This window comes from Vipera berus (assembly GCF_964194415.1).
Source record: "Vipera berus genome assembly, chromosome: 1".
NCBI lineage: Eukaryota > Metazoa > Chordata > Lepidosauria > Squamata > Viperidae > Vipera > Vipera berus.
The window spans coordinates 51,162,121-51,185,720 of NC_138202.1; the positions used below are offsets into that span (position 1 = coordinate 51,162,121).

Genomic DNA, 23,600 nt, shown 5'->3' on the forward strand with positions numbered 1-23,600 from the left:
TCCTTCGAAGGAAAAGTGGTCAAGCGAAGTCCCCTAAGCCGGGGCTGAGAGAGACCCCCACAGATTGGGTATATCTTCCGGGCTCTTGTTTTCGACGGGGACTGAAAGGCGGCGCTGTGCCTTTAAGAGCGCCCGTGGCCAGGTTGTTACTACCCCCGGAGGCTGGGAAGGTGCTGCCGTCGGGGGAGAGGCGCTTGTGCCCGTTCGGGCGAAACGGGGGCAGGGCAGGGCCGCGTTCCCGATCGCAAATCAGGAAGAGCCGGGCGAGGAGGCGCGGGATCTGGGATCCTCTCCTTTTTGTGGCTCCGAGAAACAACATGGCGTTTCCCCGGAGCGCTCGGGCTCCTTCTCTGGGCAGGGTGGGCGACTGTTCTCCTCCCAACGGAGTGGCGCCCTAAAAAAAAAAAAGAAGAAGAAGAAGAAGAAAAAGAAAAAGAAAAAAGAAGCGAAGCCGTTCCAGAGATGTGAATGCGAGCTCCGGGCGAGAAAGCGGCTTCCCAATCTCCGCTCTTCCGTCGAGCCCAGCCAGTGGATTTTGGCTCGGGGAATCCGGATCCGGACCCCCCGCTTCGACTCCGAGCGCAGCCCGAGCCTCTTTGCAGCCAGCGAAGCTCTTTCTCCCGAAACGGCGCTGTTTCCCCTCGGCGGTTCGCTCTCGGGAGAAAAATGGAGCGCGACGGACTTTCCAGCGCGGATCAGGAGCTGATCCGGGAGAGCTGGCAGAAAGTGGGCACCAGCCCCCTGGAGCACGGCACCGTCCTGTTCACCAGGTAGGGCAAGATAGGTCGCCAGGCCGGAGAGCGCGCACGTGAATGCTCTTGAACGCCCCCGAGCGAAAGGGGAGGGATCGTGGTCGCCGGGAGAGAAGCCTCAGGTTTGAGACTGGGCATTTTCCAACGTCGGAAGTAATTCCATCCTCCTCAGCAAACTTAATTCGAAGCTCCCACCGCCAGAAACGTGCCCAGCCACTGATTTGGGATGAATCCTGCTTGTGCCTTGCTTAGCCTACCCTTCCCATTTCCCTTCTTTAAGGTAACCCCCTCCCTCCTCCGGCTCTTTAATGCCTTTCCAGGGCATCTGTTCCCTCTTCGGTGCCCTCCAGATGTGCTGGATTACAGCTCCTAGCGTCTAAGAAATTGCTGTGCTGCACAGGTGGGCTGGAGAGGGTGAGAATCGACAGGTGGTGTTCTGAATAAAGGCTGTTTTGGAGCACCACATGGGGGCTTTGATTGCTGGACAAAGGTTAAGACACCCGGCTGCTCTTCTCGTCCCTTAGCTCAGTGTTTCCCAACCTTAGGAACTTGAAGATGCGTGGACTTCAACTCCCAGAATTCCCCAGCTGGCTGGGGAATTCTGGGAGTTGAAGTCCACACATCTTCAAGTTCCTAAGGTTGGGAAACGCTGCCTTAGCTAGCTGGGAAGCAGGCTCCTTTTTCTGCTTTCCCCCTTTCGATTCTTGGGTGTCTATTGTCCTCATTCAAATAACTCTCTATTGCTCTATGTGGGATGCTAGCAAAACAAAACAAAACAAAAAAAGTCTGGGAAAAACCAGAAACTGTTATTTACGTCTTCCATGCATTTGTGCGTTTGCTCCACCGTTTGATCTTAGAGCAGGAGGCACAGTGAAGAACTCTCTGCCTGGTTAAATTCATATAAATGACAGTGAATCTTCAAGAGTACGGGTAAGAGAAAGAAGGAAGAAGGTGTCTGGTTTTAACAACTTTAAAGCTTTAGGACAGAAGAGATTCCATTCCCCTGCTGTGTTCTTAAACTGGGGCAGTACAAACACAAGATGTAGGCAGGGAGTCGCCAATTTGGACAGGCTTAAAAATAATAAAGGGGAACATTTGTATATTCTGTATATTGAATATTTGTAGCTCAGGGTTGACACCAGGGGTCCTTGGTGCTATCACTGTTGATGTTACCTGGTTTGGGTAATGAAACATCTGCAAGAAAACAAGCAGGCTCAGACAGCACCAAGGACCCTTCGTCACTAGATGGGCCTTCGGGCTCATCCAGCAGAGCGTTTCTTTTATTTTGCTATGTTGATTGAAGAGATTCTAATACTATAATCCTTGCATCCTTTGTAAAAGAATAGTACTTTAGTTTGGGGACTGATTAACTGTAATAACAAATACCCTTTTAATTCCTCCTTTTTCCTTGAGTAAATAGCCTTACCAGAGACCTAAAAAGTAATGGAACCCAGATATTTGAAAAAGGGGCTGGTTTCTAACAAGAAGATTCAGGGGTAAATTTACCCTCGGCCATGGAAGCTAATTCTGTGACTTTAAGCTAGTCGGTCTCCAGCCTACCTCACAGGATTGTTGTTGTGGAGTAGTGGAGGATGGAGTGATAGTTGTACCACTTTCGCTCCTAGAGGAAAGGCTGGAAATAAATTAACAAGTGAATTGTGCAAAATGTCAGTTTTAGATTTTCTTTTTTGTGGACCAATATAAAGATATTTTCTTTAAAAAAAACCATGAGTTTTGTTTATGAAAACCCAAGTGCACCTGTGTGTGTGTGTGTGTACAAAAGATTGCAAAGTATCTCTGTTGATTATTAAATGGATCATTACTGGCATAGAGATCCCTGGAATGTTCCCTAAAAAGAATAGAAGCTTCAGAATACAACATTCCCTACCACTGAAAAATGTGAAACTCACACCCACTACGGGGTTATCATGTCCAAAACAGTTCCTTTAATAAGCAGGCAGAAGAGAAAGAACTGCTAAAATGTGAAATCCATGTGAAGGTGAAGAAGCAGCTCTGTAACTGTGGGATGGTTTGCACTGGGGACTAAATTTGAGAAATTTGATACATTCAGGAGGCATTGCAGAATGTCAAATCCTAAGAATTTTTTTTTAAAAAATTAGCATTTAAAAATGCAACATACTAATGAACAAGCCAGGGAGTCTTTTTGTAAATCATTCTTCTTCCTGAAATTCTTATTGCATTTTGCAATGCTAGGAGGGGCAGTGTTGCCAGAACAGATAAATATCTACAATCAAAATAACCAACTTAATCACAAGAAATAGGATGCTTCTGGACTTTGGAAACCAGTTGTGAAAGCAATTTCCTGGCCTTGCTCATAGAAATGCATTCAAATCCAAAGATTTACAATATGCGTTTTTAGATGGCAATCACATGATTGTCATGTACAGATTTGTTATCAACTATTTAAGCCCTTCCGTGTTTTTGAATCCTGGGGGGGGTGGTGGAATCTAATGGTGATCGTGCAAACAGCAGTACAACATGTTTTGATAGTATTAGGAATCTTGGAAGTTTTCACTGAATCTCATTATTATAAGAAAAATATATGTGAAGCAAGGATTTAAAATTCTACAATTTAGAGGGTTAGGTACTTAATTTTTTATAGGAAATCTGTTTTGGCTGAGTAGGTTCTACAGAAGAACTGGCAATGTCCAGCTTGATTTTTAATAACTATCACTCAATAGCATAATTCACTGTAGTGAACTTTTATTGTCAGTTTTCCTTAGGACATACGTATAAATAGTATGATATGAGACATTAGTTCAGTTTTGTTATTTTATTTATATATTTACTATGAATTTTCTAATTTACTGTGGAAACATTGGAAAAATAAAATATGTATTTATTTAGCTAAATGGTCCTTAAAACCTAAATAGCATAGGATAAAAACAGCAGAGTCTTAAAGAAACTTTTAATTAAATTTTTGTTTAGATTTTTTGTTATATCAAGGAAGTGATCATAATAAATTAAAGAAAATCAAGTGCCTTTTTAAATTGAAATATTGGATGAAAATGTTTTCAAGTTTTGTGTCATAGCTCAATATTATGATCTTTAGATGATATGCTTTTTTGTTTTTGTGTGACTTCTGTTTTTAAATCCTTTTGCTTTCTTTGTTTTCACATTTATTTGTTATTGCTGTTACTTTAAAAAAAACAGCAAAATATATCAGGAACTAAACAAAAGAACTGCATCAAAAGGCGATCCATATAAAAAGGAATCAATTATTCCCAAGGCATGGTGTGTGTGTGTGTGTGTGTGTGTGTGTGTAGGGGGTTTGCTTCAATATTGTGTTTCTGTATGTGTGTGCATTACCCAAACCAGAATTTGATTTCTTATAATCTAAAAATGGACAAAATGTGTGCACATTTCCTGTAAATTGTACTGAGAATATATACGGTAGATGAATTATGAAGTATCTAAAAGAAAGAAACTAGCTACTTATTAATGATATAAAAGCTGATGGAAATTATTTAAAATGATACATTATTTAAAAATGTGATCAATTTAAACTACACTGAGAATATATTGTAATGCTTGAAATATTCAAAATAATTAAGCTACTCCAATTATTCGTGCTCTAAGAGCTGATGGAGACAGCTATGAAAAGTACGAGTGAATTCTTTCACACCTGAACATCATAAAGCTGTTAAAAAGTTTCTTTTAAAGGGCAGAATTGGAGTTGCATTGATACACATTCTAGAGAGTACAATATATACCGTAGTTGACCTTATAGTTCTTAAAGCTTTAACTTGCAAAATCATTAAAAGTGATTAATGCAATGCAGTGATTATGAAATTATATATCTGGGAGACTGAAAACCAATGTTTGCATTCCAAGGTAGTTATTTTCTAATTAAAAAAACTCCTTACAAAAAACAAAAAAACTCAATCTGGAAAATAAATACATTAAACCAATTTCTATTAACTACTGGTACCTTAATCCCTAAAGCAGCTTAGCAGATTGCAGCAAGTAAGTTTTTCTTCTCTATCATGTTTCACATTTCTACCATCTGAATGGTTAGAATTTGGTTTTGTTCATCAGCACTGTAAGAAAATTCTTTAAAGGTGAATTTTGTCTGCTTCATAGCCAACATTTTTAATTGTCAATACATCTGGGTTAATGGAAATATATTTTTCTACTTAATGTTTCAAATGTGCATAAAATGTACTGTATATAGTCAGCCCACACATCTTGGAAACCATGGGCAATAACCATGGATATCAGAATATATAGCACATTTACACATGGATTTAATTATTTTTTAATGAAAGCATTTTTCTAGCAGGGCAATTACAGTATATAAAATTAAGTGACCATGGGAAGAATCCAGAGAAAGAAATATTTGGGGGAATATTAAAAAGGCAGAATATATTTCCCCAAAGGAATAATGGAGAAGATATTTTAAAAGGCAGAAACTTCTCTCCCAACCCCAAAAGCAGAAACCAGCTTTTAGAAATGCAGATGTAATAATCCATTCAGGAAGGTTGGAGCCTTCCAGCTAGAAGCTGAAGAGATTAGGAAGACAAAGACCCTTAAAATCTACATACCCCACCCAAACTCTTAAGACGGGACATAATAGTATTAACCCACCAATGCCAAAGGAGCATACTCAGACTCAACTCAAAGCACATGACATAGGAAATACAAAGCCTCAAAGAGGAACAGAAAACAACCTCAAGAGCCCCAGAAGGCATAAAAGTCCACCACTCCCTGCTACATGTGGTCAGCTTTTCCCAGAGCCATATTTCTGTCTGGCTCTCCTCTTCAATAAACTACAACCTTCTTTCTAAAACAGCCTCCATTTTGATTATTCCCAGCTTGGACTGGACCCTGATGAAGATTTTTCTTTCAACATGACTTTTTCAGTTTCTGATTTTTGCTAGAAACTTCTGTTGTCTTAAATATTGATCAAAGTATATGTCTTCTTATATAATTTATGGGAAAGAATTGAAAGACAAAAACATAATAATGATACAGAAATCTAGGATTAATATAAATTGATTGGGTCATATAGAAAAGCCATTTTATTTCTCTCAAATGCTCCAGGTTTTAGTTTAAGTTAGGCTTTAGAAGAGGAACTTTTTAAAAAAATTTCCCATAGTTTTCATGGAGCATATAAAATATCAAAATGCTCTTGATCATATTCAGAATATCTCTTTTGTAGTACTAAATATTACAACTAACTCATAGAAAGCCTAGGTGTTAAGGCATTTGGGACAGAGAACAGAGAATTTTAAACAATATTTTATGTTTTAAGTGATAACAACATATGCTTTTGAGTAAGCACCATAAAAACAAAGTTTATAGACTTAATGAAATCCAGCATCATCAGCCAGCAAGAGAAAGATGCATGGAATATATTTCTATAGCCTGTACTTTGCATTTTGGATTTTTTCTTCCTACCAAATATGGCTTCGGTAATTTAAGGGAGCAGTCCCAAGCCCCTCCACATTTGCATAGTGCTGCAAAACATATTGGAGATATTTCTAATTGTTTGTGACATGTCAATCACCCGAACTGATGCCAGGCTTGAGCCTTGGGGGCAAGCACAATTAATTCCAGAATCAGTTCTCCAGCAGAGGAAATGGTAGATACAAGAGAGCAGCTGAACAACGCCTGTCACATTTTGTAATCTGAAGGCTAAGAAGTAGAAAACAGGAAGAAGCAAGTGGGATGTGACCTCTGGAAATTTAAAACAGTTGAGGTTGATTTCAACATTCAGTACTATGATTTTAAATGAGCAGAAGTGGTTTACTGACTTTGATTTAATCTATTGTCCTTTAATAAATATGTTAACTCATCTTTCGTTGTGGTAAAATCAAAAAGGGATTGTGGAATGGTCTAAGGGCATTGCATCAAGAGAGATAAATAAGTCTCAAAACATAAATCAAGTTTTATTTATTTTTATTTTAATTCCATTTATATCCCGCCCTTCTCCGAAGACTCAGGGCGGCTTACAAGCTTAGCAGTAGCCTTCATTCTATGTATATGCCTGCTTATTAGGGCTTTCATACACCCCCCCAAGCGGCATTATTACAAAGTCAGCTTAATTGCCCCCAACAATCTGGGTCCTCATTTTACCTACCTCGGAAGGATGGAAGGCTGAGTCAACCTTGAGCCTGGTGGGATGCGAACCTGCACTAATTGCAGGCAGCTGGTGTTACTTAAGGAGGCATTAGCCCGCTGCTCCACCAAGTTAAGGGTAAATAAGTATAAAAAGATACGTGTTAACTCCTAAGATCTAAATTTCATTTCTACATCAAACTGACCTGAACTGACACTGAATGCTCAAAAAAGGATCTTGGGAGTCTTCAGGCCTTCCAGATGCAGCTGAATGAAAATTCCAGCTTCCATAATTAGTGATAATAGATATCAAAATACTGACAGTAAGATTATAATATGATCTAGAGCACAGGAAGAAACTTTTTTTGTGGCTGAGCTCATGGTTTGTAACACCATGGTGTGATCTGTAGGCCTTTAAATTACCAAAATCCTCTGAAAAAATTGTTCCCACCCACTGCCTGAGTCCAATAAGGCCACAGAAGAGGACTGTGAATTACAAGTTGGCCACCTGTTTTAACAGAATAACAGAGTTGGAAGGGACCTTAGAAGCCTTCTAGTCCAATCCCTCGCTCAAGCAGGAAACTATACTATTTCAGACAAGTGGTTGTCCAATTTCATCTTAAAAACCTCCAAACATAGAGCACCCACAACTTCCAAAGGCCACTTCTGAAGGCCACAACATAGATCAAAGAGGCCATCTATGTTAAAATTGAAGAACCCCCTCTCAACAGAAGGGGAGGAATGAGACACCATCTATCTCCTGTCTACAACACAATCCTCTCAGCAGTTTCAAGAAAAGTCCCACATCTATTTGCACTCTGATCCAGGTGACTCTGAGGATACAGATAAACCCCAAATGGCCTCAATGACTCTCAGAGAGCTAACACTGACCCTCAGAGCAGAGTACTAATGACCAGTTAACTGTAAAGAATATAAATCCTTCCATTCCCCACCATTCAGTCAGAACTTCTTGGATGAGAAGTGAAACATGTTCAAGGAAAAAACCAAGAAGTCCAGTTGCCTTTTGGAAAAGCACCTTTGGGATATTTTCTTGCCTATTTTGACTTGCATTCCTAATTTGCATTTTATAGTATTTTTGATAGGTTGAACTGTTTTTTTTCCTTTTGTGTAAAGACAGATGCAAAAAATGAGCTAATCACTTCTGCTTTCTTCCTGCTACTTGTCACCTTCTTGCCATTTTTGCCCATTAGTGGTTTCCAGTTTAACATATTAGTATCTTGAAGAGACAGTGAGAGCCAGTTTCATGTAGTGGTTAAGGCACCAGGCTAAAACTGGGAGACTGTACGTTCTAGTCTTGCTGTAGGCTTAAAGCCAACTGGTTGACCTTGGTCTACTCCCTCTCTCTCAACCCTAGAAAGGAGGAAACGGCACTTCTGAAATCTTGCCAAGACAATTGCAGGGACTGTTCCAGATAGTCGCTAAGAGTCAACACTGACCCTCTCCCCAGTTAAGATGAATGGACTAAGAGTGACAGAAAAATTATTGGGATGGGCTGAGGTAATGGAACGAAGACAGTTCCATAGGCAATACAGCCTATGCCTTGTAGGGCTTTAAAGGCCATAACCAACACCTTGAATTGGACCCAGAAATAACCTGGTATCCAGTGCAGCTCACGCAGCAAAGATGTTACATTTCTTTGTGCCAGTTTGTTTGACTTTGCGCCAATATATTTGACTATGTGTATATGATAACTGCATACTGATCTTGTAGTTTCTTATGCACCCTCAATAACTAGGAGAGATGCCTGCCATGTAAACAGGAAGAATGTTCTTGGGAGATTAGTTAATTTATCTATTTAGAGGCTGAATAACTACAGAGGGGACAGGATTAGAAGGCCACTGTGGATGACATGCATATGTAAAATCCAACCTGATAATAAAAAGCTAATAAGAATCTGAGGCTATTTCATAGAATGAAAAAGGAAACATTATCCTCCACACATTTTGAAGATGATCCTTAAATTGTTCTTTTGGATACTGTTGCAGATATTGAGCATTTCAGGATCATTTTGGAAGTAGGGATGCAGGGTTTCATCCAATGTCATTAATAGATTTCTGCTTGCATTTGGGAACTGCTTCATATTCCTCTCCTCAATACAGGAGCTACTTGCATCATCTCCACGGTCTATTCCAGGGTATTTTTTAACATCCACATTAACTTTGGAATGTACAGATGAGATGTGCAGAGGGATGAAATGGTTGAGGGAGTAGAAGTTATGGGGATTTGGGGGGAGCGTGACCACGACATATTTGAATTCACCATAATGCAACCACAGGTAGCTGAACAACGTCAGACTAGTGTTTTAGACTTTAAGAGAGCTGACTTCAGTAAGATAAGAGAGAGACTAGGAAGGATTCCATGGATGGATATTCTAAAAGGAAAAATAGTTTAAGACATTTGGGAAATCTTGAAAAATGAGATAATGAAGGTCCAAGTGAAAACAATACCATGGAGAAAGAAAAACAAAAGACACCATACAAGACCAGCATGGTTGCATAAAGAGCTCTCTGACAAATTGAGGGACAAAAAAGTGAAATATACTAAAAAATGGAAGAAGGGACACTTAACTAATGTAGAATACCAAGAAGCAGCCCAAATCTGCAAGAAGGGGGTCAGGAAAGCAATTCAGTGAGTAGTTGTCAGTGGAACTGCATCTAAACGGAGGGAGGTTTGCAGTGAAATACCTCAAAGTTCTGTCTTAGGCCCAGTACTCTTCAACATCTTCATAAATGGGGATAGAAGGGGGAACTCATCAAATTTGCAGATGACACAAAACTGGGGAAATAGTTGATGCTTTGGAAGATACGTTCAAGATCCAGAAGGATCTTGACAGACTTGAGCACTGGGCTCTACCCAACAAGATGCAGTTCAGAGGTGAGAAAATTAAGATCCTGCACTTAGGCAGGAAAAACCAAATGCATAGGTATAAAATTGGTGGTACCTGACTGAACATTGAACAGTGGTAATTGTGAGAGGGATCTATCTAGGTATCTTAGTAGACCACCACTTAAATATGAGCCAGCAGTGTGCTGTAGTTGCCAAAACCCCAATGCAGTCCTAGATTGCATCAACACAAGGATAGTATCAAGACAACGAGAAGTGATAATATGGCTTTACACCATGCTGGTGAGACCATACTTGAAATACTACATCCAGTTATGGTCATCATAATACAGAAAAGATGTTGAGATCCTGGAAAGTGTGCAGAGAAAAGCAACAAGGATGATAAAGGGTCATTCATTTAATGAATGGTGAGGGACCTATGTATGCCTAGCCTATTGAAGAGAAGCTTCAGGGGGAACATAATAACTGGCTTCCAGTGCTTGAGGGGCTCTTACAAAGAAGAAGGGACTAATTTATTCTTTAGAGCACCAAAAGGCAGGGCAAAAAGTAAAGGGATCTTGTCAAAGAGAGAAATAAGAAGAAATGTTCTGACAGTGAGAATAATTAATCAATCATACAGCTTGCCTTCTGGGTTGTGGATGCTCCATCACCGGGGTTTTCAGAAATAGGCTGGACAACCATTTGGCTGGGATGGTATAAGACTTTTGCCTTGAGCAGAGCATTGGACTAGAAGTCCTCTGAGATCCCTTCCAACCCCACGATGGAAGAATCCATTTCCATTTGGGGAGAGATAAGAGTTAAATACAGCTCTCTGACAAAATGAACCATAGCTAGGTAAAGCATGAATGATATTAATACTTGTGATAATAAGAATCTTTTAAGCAAGGAAGTTTACAGTGGCTTTCAGTGAAATAAATTCAGGAAGCAAAATTATGTTGGAACATTTTTGTGTGGAAGGAGACTACCTATCTTCCAGTGCTTTTGCTAAATGTTATAATTTCTGGGGATTTTTGCCTCTACTGTCAATCTTTATCATTTGATGATATGATATGACCTTTCTGCATGAAATATACATTTATATTTAATATCTTTTTCCTGATATGCTCAAGCAAGTCTTGAACAGGTAATAAGAGAGGTGTGCTACATTAGGAATTCATTGCTTTATCTATTTTCCTAATATACTGTATATTGTTTGCATATATTGTTTTAAACTTTGTTGTAGACTCATTTATGTATGAGATGGGCAACTATATAAATATTGCTAAATAAATAAATAGCAGACATGAAGCAGGACAAGGGTAGGGAAGAATGCAATTGGTGCACTGTCTTCTTCAAGTCTGTTGACTTGAGGAAGGAGAAAGGAAAGCAAAGTCATTCTGTCTTAGCATAAAGGAAATGTATTGCCCAAAAATCCAGCCCAGCTTCACATACTTTTAGGGAATGAAGACAGTTGTGAAGTCAGAGATTATACTGAAAGTTGAAGAGGAAGCTTTATCTTCTTTTGAGTTGGTTTGCTTCCCTGAAAAACTAGTGGGGCATGAAGAGAGATGAGCCACAGGGCCCTGTTCTTATTTCCTTTTGAGGTTGAATTTCTGGTTTTCTTGTCTTTTGTAAATGAATTTGTTTTCCAGAAGAAGTCCATGGATAGCCCATGAGATGGAAGAGAGCAATTGTTGACCTGATACTGCAGTCTTAACATCTTATTTGCATGGAAACCAAATAATTAACGGGTGGATGTCCTTCCTTATATTTTAGGCTTTTTGATTTGGATCCAGAACTGTTGCCCCTTTTCAAGTACAATTGCAAGAAGTTCTCTACTCCTCAAGAATGCCTGTCGTCACCTGAATTCCTGGAACACATTAGAAAGGTGAGGCTTTATAAAATAAATTACCCCAACTGGTAAAGTTTATGTTAGCAGGTGTACAGCTAGTATAAAGGTGAATCAGATAAATGTAATGGTTATACTGTATATAGTGGATCAGCATTAATTTGTAACTCCAAACTGTAAAACCCATGAGTATAAAGTCTGTGTATTCTTGTCAACTATTTAGCTTCTCATTTTCTTGAAAAAATATGAGATTTTAAACATGTGATAAATAAATATTTCAATGTAAATCTTTTTATCACACCCATGGTGGCTTTATGAAGATATTTCATCTAATCCATTGTTAACTATAAAACTTATTGAAGTTATTTATTTAAATAATTTATATGGCTGCCCATATTACAGCATTAAACCCAAAAGGTATGACCTATGATGTTCAAGATAAACAATATATAGTATCCCATTCATAAAATCACATCTACAGCAGTGCTTGCCTAACTTCCTAAGTCTGAGGCAACAATCATATCTTCAGAGTATTATGAAAGCCTAACAGGATTAGGGCCACCCAGATATTCAGGAGATGCTGTTCCACAAGGCAGGTCTGCCAAACAGAATATGCGACTCCTAGGTTAAACAAGATGACATTGATTTTGGAAGGGACCAGAGAATGCCCACCCTGCTAGAAAAAGGCAGTAACTTGGCCCTATGCCATGCATAGCTTTATAGATGAGTTGCATCTGAAAGTCTGGTGGGAGTTAGGACAATTTGTGGAGCAGTCGTGTAACATGGAGGCATTACTTGGTTGGTTTAGGGTGGAGATGTATAACTGGACTGCAAGGCGATCAAACCAGTCAGTCCTAGAGGAGATCAACCCTGACTGCTCTTTAGAAGGCCAGATCCTGAAGCTAAAACTCAAATACTTTGGCCACCTAATGAGAAGGAAGGACTCACTGGAGAAGAGCCTAATGCTGGGAAAGATTGAGGGCAATAGAAGAAGGGGACGACAGAGAATGAGGTGGCTGGATGGAGTCACTGAAGCAGTAGGCGTGAGCTTAAATGGACTCCAGATGGTAGAGGACAGGAAGGCCTGGAGGAACGTTGTCCATAGGGTCGTGATGGGTCGGACACAACTTTGCAGCTAACAACAACAAGTATAACTGGTTTCACAAGGATACTGTTGATGTACTTTATGATATATTCCTTATGATGACAGATGACCTGGCCTAGTGGCTTTATGTAGTTAAAGAGGAGTAGCATGAGGGTGCAGTTCAGAGGCAACCCACAAAGAGGAGCCTCAGGCTCAATTTTTTCTCTCTCCAACACCAACTGGAATTGGCCTCAAATAAATTTTTATTTATTTATTTATTTTTATTTTATTAGACTTACATACCGCCCTTCTCCTGTAGGACTCAGGGCGGTTCACAAGGTTTTTTAAAAACAATACAGCAAATTACAAAAATTAAAAACAATTAAAATGATTACATTAACCTTGAAATAAAAACCCCAATTACAATTAAAATACAATTAAAACCCCAGTTAATACTCTCAGTCCAGGCCAGAAAGCTCAAAGAGCCAGGTCTTCAGGTCCCGGCGGAATGAGCGAAGGTCAGGGGCAGTCCTAAGCTCTACAGGCAGCTGGTTCCAAAGGGCCGGCACACCCACAGAGAAGGCCCTCCCCCTGTGTATTGTCCGCCGGCAATCTTTTACCGGCGGTACCCTGAGAAGACCCTCCCTGTGGGAGCGCACAGGACGAAGGGAGCTTGATGCCGGCAGCAGGTGTTCCCTCAGATATCCCGGACCTAAGCCATTTAGGGCTTCATAGGTCATCACCAGCACCTTGAATCTCACCCGGAGGGCAACTGGAAGCCAATGCAGCTTGCGGAGGAGAGGTGTTACATGGGAGTATCGGGAAACCCCCATCACAACCCGCGCGGCTGCATTCTGCACCAGCTGAAGCCTCCAAGTGGTCCTCAAGGGCAGCCCCATGTAGAGAGCGTTGCAGTAGTCCAATCAGGAGGTCACGAGCGCATGAGTGACTGTGCGCAGGGCATCTCGGTCCAGGTAGGGCCGCAACTGGCATACCAGGCGAACCTGGGCAAAGACCCCCCTGGTCAAGGCTCCTATATGGTCTTCAAAACTGAGCCACAAATCCAGGAGGATGCCCAAGTTGTGAGCCCTATCGACGGGGGGTAACACCTCACCCCCCATCATTAAAGATGGAATGGACTGGTTAATCCGAGATGCCGGTATGCACAGCCACTCAGTCTTGGTGGGATTGAGACGAAGAAAGGAGGATAATCGCCATTATGCAGTAGCTCCTACTCCCATTCCGTTGAGCCAGAAGGATACCATGATGGAAGATCAGTCTCCGTGTGCTCACCTCCTTCCGTCCCATTCTCAGAGAGTTAAGCACCTGGAGCCTTTCCTCTTGGCCCAACTGCATAGGTGGGCAGACTCTACTTAGAGAATATGGTCCTCAAAGGAACTATTACCACTGCAACCATTTTGGCCTTTTCTTTTTGAAACTGCCTACAAGGTGCTCTAATCAAGGTATTTCCTTATGAATACATAGGAAAAACACTTCTCTTTTTTTGTTCACTTTTTCTTCTGAGAAAGAAAAACCACTCAAGAAGAATGGCCAGAAGGTAAAACCAAAATGAATTAATCTGATAGCTTCTCTCTGTGAGATAACTTATGGCTATCCATGCCAAGTGAGTCAGAATTGCTTGTTTAATAACTGGAAAATGCGTGGATAATTTAACTATGAGCCAGCAGTGTGCTACAGTTGCCAAAAAAGCCAATGTAGTCCTAGGCTGCATTAACAGAGGGATAGAATCAAGATCATGTGAAGCGTTAGTACCACTTTATAATCTTGGTAAGGCCACACTTGGAATACTGTGTCCAGTTTTGGTCGCCATTATATAAAAAGATTTTGAGGCTCAAGAAAGAGTGCAGAGAAGAGCAACAAAGATGATTAGGGAAATGGAGGCTAAACATATGAAGAATGGCTGCAGGAATTGGGTATGTCTAGTTTAATGAAAAGAAGGACTAGGGGTGACATGGTAGCAGTGTTTCAATTTCTAAAGGGCTGCCCCAAAGAAGAGGGGGGACCACCTATTCTTCAAAGTACCTGAAGGCAGGACAAGAAGCAATGGATGGAAACTAATCAAGGAGAGAAACAACCTAGAACTAAGGAGAAATTTCCTGATAGAACAATTAATCAGTGGAACAGCTTTCCTTCAGAAGTTTTGGGTCCTCCAACACTGTAGGTTTATAAGAAGAGACTGGACATTTGTCTGGAATGCTATAGGGCAGTGGTGGCAAACCTATGGCACGCATGCCAGAGGTGGCACTCAGAGCCCTCTCTGGGCACACGCACCATTGCCACAGCAGAGTTCGCCACAGTAGTGAGCACATGGCATTTGGAAGTGACAGGGCAGAAAGTGAGCAAGCAAGCAAGCAGCGTTGGCCCCCCGGGGATGCCCCAGAGATGGCAAGGGGCTGGCCCCAGCCATGCTCACCCAGTCTGCCATGACCACTGCAGCCATGCCCACCTATTGGGCCATGCCTCCCTACCCCCGCCTGAGGGCACCACAATGCTGATGCAGCCCTGGCACTTTGCGGTAAATAAGTGGGTTTTGGGTTGCAGTTTGGGCACTCGGTCTCTAAAAAGTTTGCCATCACTGCTATAGGGTTTCCTGATTGAGCAGGGTTTTGGACTAGGAGACCTCCAAGTCCTTTCCAATTCTGTTTTTCTGTTGTTATTCTGTTAAGACACCACAAGTGTGGTTGTTTGAACATGAACAGACAAGAGGAAATAGGGGTATTTGTATGTTTTGTTAACAGCCTAATGATCTGTATGTATTTTAATTATTCCAATATAAAAATGTTTTCTACATATACAGTAGACTTGGTAATAATCTTTTGGCTAAGCCACCATCTTGCATGTTATCTGGAACTCCTAGTTTGTGAACCCTGAAGAGGTGGGCAAGGATAAGTATCTAGATTGTTTTCTGTCACATGTAGTTTGAACTGCTGCTTATCCTGGCTGTTGTGAAGAACAGGCAGAGAAATGACTATCGATTAGTGTTCTGCTGTATTTTGGTCATTAAATTCATGATTTGAATATTGTTTTTTTAAATCAAACCATGGATGTTTTAGTTTTTTTTCTTACATAACATGTAACCCACTAAGAGTTGTGAAATGGTGGCAGGATATAAATTCAACAAATACTATAATAAATAAATCATTGAAGGAAGACGGAAATATCACTAGGCAGATACAAATTTCTTTCAAATATGCTTTTGTTCCTTTTGTGGTGATCCTTGCACTATGGTGAATAATAGCAGAAACCTTTGTAATGTTTGCAGAAGCCTTTTGGAAAAAGTCAGAGTTATCCAAAATAGAATTACAGATTTCTGCTTTTTTATTGTATTATCTTTTCTCTTTGGTAGGTAATGCTGGTAATTGATGCAGCTGTAACTCATTTGGAGAATTTGCACTGCCTAGAGGATTACCTTGCTAATCTTGGCAGGAAACATCAAGCAGTTGGTGTCAAGGTTGAGTCCTTTGAGGTAAGCACTTACAACAGGTTTGCTTGCTTTTTGCCACAGCAAGCTTGCTGCATAACAAGTTGATATGGCCTACTTGCTGCCGGACAACATGCTGCAGACAACTCCATGCGGGATAACTTAATGCAATAAATGTTATCACCATTGTTTCTTTGGCATTATTTCCATTGACAAAAATGGAAACAATGTCGAAGAAACAGTGGCAGGTAAAATTTATTGTGTTGAGTTAACCCACGTAGAATTTTCCATGGGGAGTTGTCCTGTGGTGAGTTGGCCCTGGCGAAATGGCCATGGCAAGTTGGCTGTAGTGAGATGGCTGTGGCAAGTTGGCTGTAGCAAGATGGCCATGGCAAGTTGGCTGTGGCCAACTCATTGTCCCATTCCGCGTTACAGGAACCGATAGTCCTCACTCAGTTACCATTCACTGAGCAACTGTTTGAAGTTATGGCAGCATTGAACAAATAGTAGTTACAACCAATCCTCAAAGTTACGGCCTGTTACAACATCCATGGAGTAATGTCGTCAGCTTTCAGGTTCTTAGCAGCCCATCCATGTTTACAACTGCAACATGCACTTCAATTCCCCCTACTCACCTGTCACTATCCTTTTGGCCATCCTGCATTCTGCCATCTACCCCTGCCACCCCATGTCATCCTCAGCTGACCTTTGCCACCTCCTTCTCCTGCCAATGAGTGGCTTATACAACAGCAATATACAACAATTAGAGCATTAAAATATTAAAACATTAAAAGTTAAAAGATTAAAAATTAACAAAAATCTAGCTAAGAAAAGAAACAATACATAAATAGGGGTATAGGTGGGATTTTCTATTCATACGTTATAGCTAATGGATAAAATCTGAGGATGTGTCTCTGATGTCATATTTGGAGATAAAGTGTGGATTTGCTTTTCAATGATTCTTATGTTTGTAGTTGTAGTTTAGTAAATAAATAAATCTCTGTTTAGATGCTAAAAGCTTTCCAGTTGTACAGGGCATCGTAATGCAGTTCCCCCCTTTCAAAATACAAAATACAATCATGGATGCAGTTGGCAACAACTACATGAATATAGTTAATGAAATTGTCTTTTATATTTAGAGATTGGGCATTACTTTTTCAGTGATGGATAGCAATAACAAAAAAGTCAAATTAATAGCAGGTGAAGGGAAGGTGACATTGCTTTAAGTACCGTGTTCCTTTGGTAGACCATCATCTCTTTCCAATATTAATAAATTATACTTGTCTTGAGATGTCTGTTGTTTGAATGCTAACTCTGTAATCTTCCTTGTGATTTGCAGGCTGTAGGGGACTCCTTACTCTATATGCTGGAGAAATGCCATGGTCCTGCCTTCAAGCTGAATGTGCGTGAAGCCTGGACAAAGCTCTACAGCACTGTGGTAAAAGCCATGAGCTGCGGCTGGGATGTTCGCAGAAAGGTGGAATAATCTCTGATCAAGATGCTTGGAGTGCTTTGCTGTTCTGTGTCGGAAACAGCTCTGATGAAAGAGCATGCTCACTTTTCCAGCTTGATGTGTATTTCAGAGCAATCTCGACAGCTTTCTTTCTGTCTCTTGCTTATTTTTGCATTCTCTGTCTCTGTGTGACAGTGTGCTCTAGAATTCAACGTAGCAGGTCCATGTGTGGTGGCATATAAAACATTTCAGTCCAAACTGTTTTAAGTACCCAATTCTGTGAAGCTCCTCCCCACAAGTGTAAAATAAGCTGCTTTGAGTAATTTGGAACTGATCTGAGCTCTAAACAGGTCTTTTGACCTTAAAATATTTTGAGATTTCTCAAAACTGCCAGTTTTGCATTAAAAAAACAACAGAGTAATATTCAAATTGGGGCGTTTTGTGAAGATGAACTGATTCAAATTGAAATTTTGCATGCCGCTAGTCTGTTTGCAGGTGACAAAAGTGAAGAAACCTGGAGTTGCAATTATATGTTGACTGCAGTGGCTTTCTTGCCTTTAAGCTCTTTTTTTAAATTAATCATTTTTTAAACGATAGAATGGACAAACAGGAAAAAAGGAAAAAGTATACAAGGTTATAGTTACAGTAAGTGAACAGAGATGCAATATTTTACAGTTAGTGCTCAGTATCGTGTTGATAAAAGGTTAGCTATAAAAACGAAAATACAGTCATTTTTAATAAAAAGAAAAGGATTTTAAAGAACTTTTTAAATCTCTGAGTTGAATGCATGGTTTTCAAAAGCTTTTTATTCTCTCTGTTTATAAAGATCAACTGCAAAGATTTTTTTAGCATACAAAGATGATTGGACTAGCCAGGTTTTTTTTTTAGTAAGTAAAGCTTGGTATTCTTTCTGTAAATTGTGGGCATTTCTTTGGGATTATATAAGCAGTACAGTGTTTTTTCTCTCTCCAAAAAGTAGGTTAATTCTTCTATACACTATACATTGGGCACTGGAAAAAAGTTGGGCTTATCAAATGCTTAGTCTCAAGTTACAATTTAAAAACTAGTAAGTATGTAGTATCTGCCAGTTTCTTCTGTGCAAAAATAAAATCTTGAAGTGGTATTACAACTGATGCAGGAAAAAGCTTAGGAAAATGTTTAGACTTTATCCTGATTTCTAGCTGAAGAGATCCATCCCATAACATCATTTTTTGTCAATTGCTAGGTTCTCATATCTTCTTTTCTTCTCAAGGCACTGTTTTACAAGTCTATGGGTGCCTATAGAAGGGAAGAGAAGGCAAGAATGATCAACAACAAGGTGAATGGATTCAGTTGCAGTAGCAATGGAAGATCTGAAGGATCAAGATAGGGACAGCTCATCATGGAGAAAATCAATCTATGTGGTGTTAAGAGTTGACAGTGACTTGATGGCACACAATCAAGCATGGGTACCTGATAAGACAACTTACCTTTCTGAGTTTTAATCAAAACTGCCTTTCTATTTCTTGATCTAGTGCCTGCTTTGAAAGTCAGTGACAATTTCTCAATTTTGGGAGTAGGGAAGCAGCATTTAAAATAGTCCAGTATTCTTGGACCCAGATTGTTGGGGGGCAATTAAGCTGACTTTGTAATAATGCCGCTTGGGGGTGTGTGTGTGAAAGCCCTAATAAGCAGGCATATACATGAATGAAGGCTATTGCTAAGCTTGTAAGCCGCCCTGAGTCTTCGGAGAAGGGCGGGATATAAATGGAATTAAAATAAAATAAATAAAATAAATTCTTCCCTTTTGCTATTCTTTCTCCAGAGGTAAATTGACTCATACTGGTAGAAAAAAAAATCCATGGAGGTCAACTCTGGGCTTACTGTATACAGAGGCAATGTTCCTTTCTTTATGGTAGGGCAAGAACAATACATGACAATAGGATAATAGAGGGGCTTGAGATCCTTTTACCAAACTATTGAGCTAAGTATATAAACTTGCAAATATGGTTCTGCACTGAATTATTCCACAAGCACCATTGGAATCATTCCAGGGCTAAGAAAGACCTGATTATCTTTTGCAGATCATGAAAAGCTAACTTTTATAAAACCTTCTTCCCAAATAAATTAGGATTTGAGGTGCCAAAATCTTTTGATTGCTTTTCTGGAAAACACTGATGCAACCATTCTTTGGGAAAGTATTAATAGAAATATTTTCAATTATTTCAGAATTGTATCTTGAGATATTACTTAATATTTGAAACTACATAGTTTTGATGATAACACATGGATAATTTTCTAAATAAAGTGGAAACAATTATTTGCCTGTTCTTCATGCCTGAAATTTTGCCTACAAAAATCAGTTTACAGTCCTACCTTGGCATTTATTTAGTTATTGCAGTATCACTGTAAGAGATATATATTCTTTTGTGTTACACACACATGCACACAGGTACATTTCCCTCCAAACAGGCCAGGACAATTACTTTGAAGGATATCAGAAATTATCAGAGGATGCCATGTATTCTAGAATGTAATGATGGTGTCAGAATCTTCAGTGGAGTTTATTGCATCTGTGTATGTAGCATAACGTTCATAATATTTGTGAGAACATGAATGCATTATACTGGATGACAGGAAATGATATGCTTTTAATTGGTTTATTGGTCCTCTTATTCTTTTGTCAGCTTGTGATTGTGAGGTCCACAGATGCTCAGGAGTCGACATGTGTGGAATACACTTGTCTACGTAATGACAAACATTAACTGCATTTAAAAGCCCATTTGCTGCTTTAGCTGGTATGTGTATTTCATTTCTGTGATAGAAGTGCTCTTCATTTCCTAATATGCCATCCTATTTTTCATTCACTGTAACCCTTCTTCTCTAATTATTTCCACATAACTGGCTTTTATTTTCATCATCTTGAATGTTTCTGAGCAATCCCAGTGAACAAAGTCTCCTCTTATCCTCCTTATTTCAAGACACCCCAATGGGGGATTCCTGGAATATTGAATCACATTTTATTTGACAGTGTGGGGAAGCTGCAGGCACCAGCAGGAATGATCAGATCCAGCCCTCTGGGGAGAAAAAAATAGAATAACGAAGGAAAGTAACATAAAAGAGGAACATGCATCATATGTCTCCTGACTGATCAGATTTTATATTGATATAATAAAATACCTGTTTAGGTTCTTCTAATGGCTTCTCTCTTATGTTGATGTTATTTTTGGAATGAAGTCTTAGATCAAATGGCAGATTTCTGTTGGCTATTTGTCAGCGTGGCCCTCTAAAAGTACTAATAGAATCATAGGTTTTCAGTATTGAGCTCATGTAACATATTTAGCACATCTACAGACTATGATGGGATACAAAAAGCTCAAAAACCATCGCTTGGCCTGCACGATAACTACTCTGTTCCTTTCTGTTCTCTGATAGTTTTCTTGTGGTCTGCTCTATTTTTTTTTTGCCCTCAATCCATCATCATTATCCAGTAAACACAGATATGTCTGAATATGACTGCAGATAGCTGTGGAATATGGTTGGCTAGCAATAGCACAAAATACGATCAGATTCTCTGTTGGCCATCAAAAAGTCTTTTATTTTCCTTTTCTCAGCTGTGCATAAATATAATATTGTTTTTTAAAAAAAGGTGTTCCCCACTGAATCTTCACACAGTTCTGCAGGGCTTGATTCTTTCTTATGCCTATTTAATTAGTATCCCATCAAATTAGGTAATTTGCAAATAATTATGATTGAATTTTATTTCCTTGAAAAAACAGAAGAGACGCATCTGGATCTGGAATGCACTGCTTGCAATTGCAGTGGCAGTTCAAATTATCATCTGAAATGCCAGAGCTCTTTTATACCTCTCCTAGTTATTGTCTGTTTTTTCGTTTGTTTGTTTGTCTCCATGCAAGGCCACACATGTACACCACATTTTTTTAAATTCTCTAAAGAAATAAAAAACAACATTTAGTGAATGTCAATCCTCCATTATCATAGCTGTATATTTAATCCACTAGGAATCTAGACTGTGTCATCAGCACTTTAGAAAATGGTGCTTGTTCCCTGAATATGCCTGCTTTTTCCAAGAGAATTAGGTCCATGTATACTTGGTCTCTCAGCCCATGGAGAATGCTGCCATTTTTTTCTTCTTTGATTGCTATCACAGAAGTGAAGGAAGATAAATCATGGCCACCTAACTGGATTATCCTGTCTTCTGTTTAGGGATTATAAGAAACCAACGTGCATCTTGCTAGTAGTATCTATTCAGACTGCTATCGTTTTTGCAGGAAAAGGCCATTTGTGCCCTTGAGTTGAATAACTTGCTTGGTGAAGGAATTCAAATTCTAGCATCACTGACTGTTCATCTGCTGGTTGACTGTATTCCATAAAGACAGCCTACCACTTTTTCAGATAGTTGTTTCTGTTACTCAACTGCTCTTCTTCTTAGCAAGTTTTGCTTCTTAGCTTCAGGAGACTTCTTTGCTTTCCTTAACATCGTTCTGTGTCTTGCACTCTAGAACAATAGAAAATAGGTCTTCACCTTCTACTGCATGGCAGCCTTTCAGATATGTAAACAGTACACCATACTCTTCCTCCTTGTTCTTTAGACTGGATATTCTTTATTCCTTCAATCTCTCTTCGTAGGCCTTGATTTCTAGTCTCCCAGTCTTGCTTGCTACACTTCTGTGAGCCTTACAATTTGTCTGAATCCTTCCTAGAGTTTGGTGCTTAGAAAATGACCAAATATTTAAGCTGGGTTCTGACCAATTGAAAAAAATTACATTTGTCTCTATTAAAAATTGCATGCTGTAATTTACAGCTGATTTCTCTTAGTCAAGTATCAAGATTGTTTTGAGTTTTGTCCTCCAGAATATTAGCTATTCCATCCCATTTTATATAAACTGAAATTGGATATTTATAATTTGAAAAGCAGCCATTCAGTTTTTCAGATACTCATTCAGAATTCTAGATTGTCATTCTACTAGATGCCAAATACAGTCCCTAGTCACCATTCTAGGTGTAAAATATATATTCTCCCACTGAATATATATTTCTCCCAGAGTGTCACAGATTTTGTAGTTCAAGACAAGATGGAAGAATTGCAATAGTTGTTAAAGAAAAATAGCACCTATTTTTCTTCAGCTTTATAATCTTCCTACCTCCAGAAAGGATTCTTATTGGGTAGTGCCAGGGCTTTTTTTCTCATAGAACGCTCAGAACGGAGTTCCGGCACCTTTTTTGGATGGAACCTTGTAGGATAGGCAAGGCGGGTTGTATGACATGTGTGAGTTCCGGCACCTTTTTTGTTTTACAAAAAAAGCACTGGGTAGTGCTATATGTCTCATATTGCTCTACATTCATCTGCATTTTGAATAAGTGATATGGATGATGATAGATGAAAACTGAGGAGCCTAAACTTTTAAAGCACTTCATGCATTTCCAGTTTGCAGGCTGATCCTTAAAATTAAGGAAAGCAGCTTTTTGATTCTCCCTATGTTCCACTTTGATCTTAAAAGTATGTGCTACTATTGGTTCACACTTCTGGGATGTGCTAGGTGTGGACATAGATGGAGCTGGATTTGCTGAGGATTCAAAAACTCTTAATCTGCCTTTTGAAACCCACATTTTAGGTAATTCTTTCCTAAAGCAAAAGGAGTCACTAGTATCCCTACACAGTGTTTGTCCGATCTAGAGCTTTTCTGTGGTCTTATATTATAGCAACAATTTTTGCAAGAGCAAGCTGGCTTTTTGATTTCCATAGAAACAGAAGGAAGAATTTGCCAAGGCAGATGGTTGCTGGCAACAGCAGCAGCAGGTAGCCCTTCCTCACTGCCTGAGAGTCATGGGGATTGGACTTCTAGGTGAGAGTAAGCTAATAGTACAGAGCAGATAAATTGCATATTATTTAAATTAGAGCAGTATTAGCTTGATCTGATAGTGAGAGATTTAAGAATATAGGATAGGGACTTTTAATGTCCCTATAAATGAAAGGACTAAGTTGAGGCACTTTCCTATATTGTGTTCCTTCCCTTTAGTCTATAATTGAATTGTGTGTGGATGCTATGCTAAATGGATGCTGGATCTGACCTCATAAGATGCTGTTAATGTTC

At 39.5% G+C, this 23,600-nt stretch overlaps 1 protein-coding gene across 1 annotated transcript; it reads left to right on the plus strand.

The window, feature by feature from the left end:
- Positions 1 to 190: 190 nt before the first annotated feature.
- On the plus strand, positions 191 to 17,538 carry NGB (neuroglobin; the record flags this gene model as incomplete). The annotated part of the gene is made up of 4 exons (XM_081314509.1): positions 191 to 770; positions 11,454 to 11,565; positions 15,978 to 16,097; positions 17,392 to 17,538. The coding sequence occupies exons 1-4, from the start codon at positions 469 to 471 to the stop codon at positions 17,536 to 17,538; spliced, it is 681 nt and encodes a 226-aa protein (XP_081170635.1). The 5' UTR covers positions 191 to 468.
- Between the last annotated feature and the right edge of the window lie 6,062 nt (positions 17,539 to 23,600).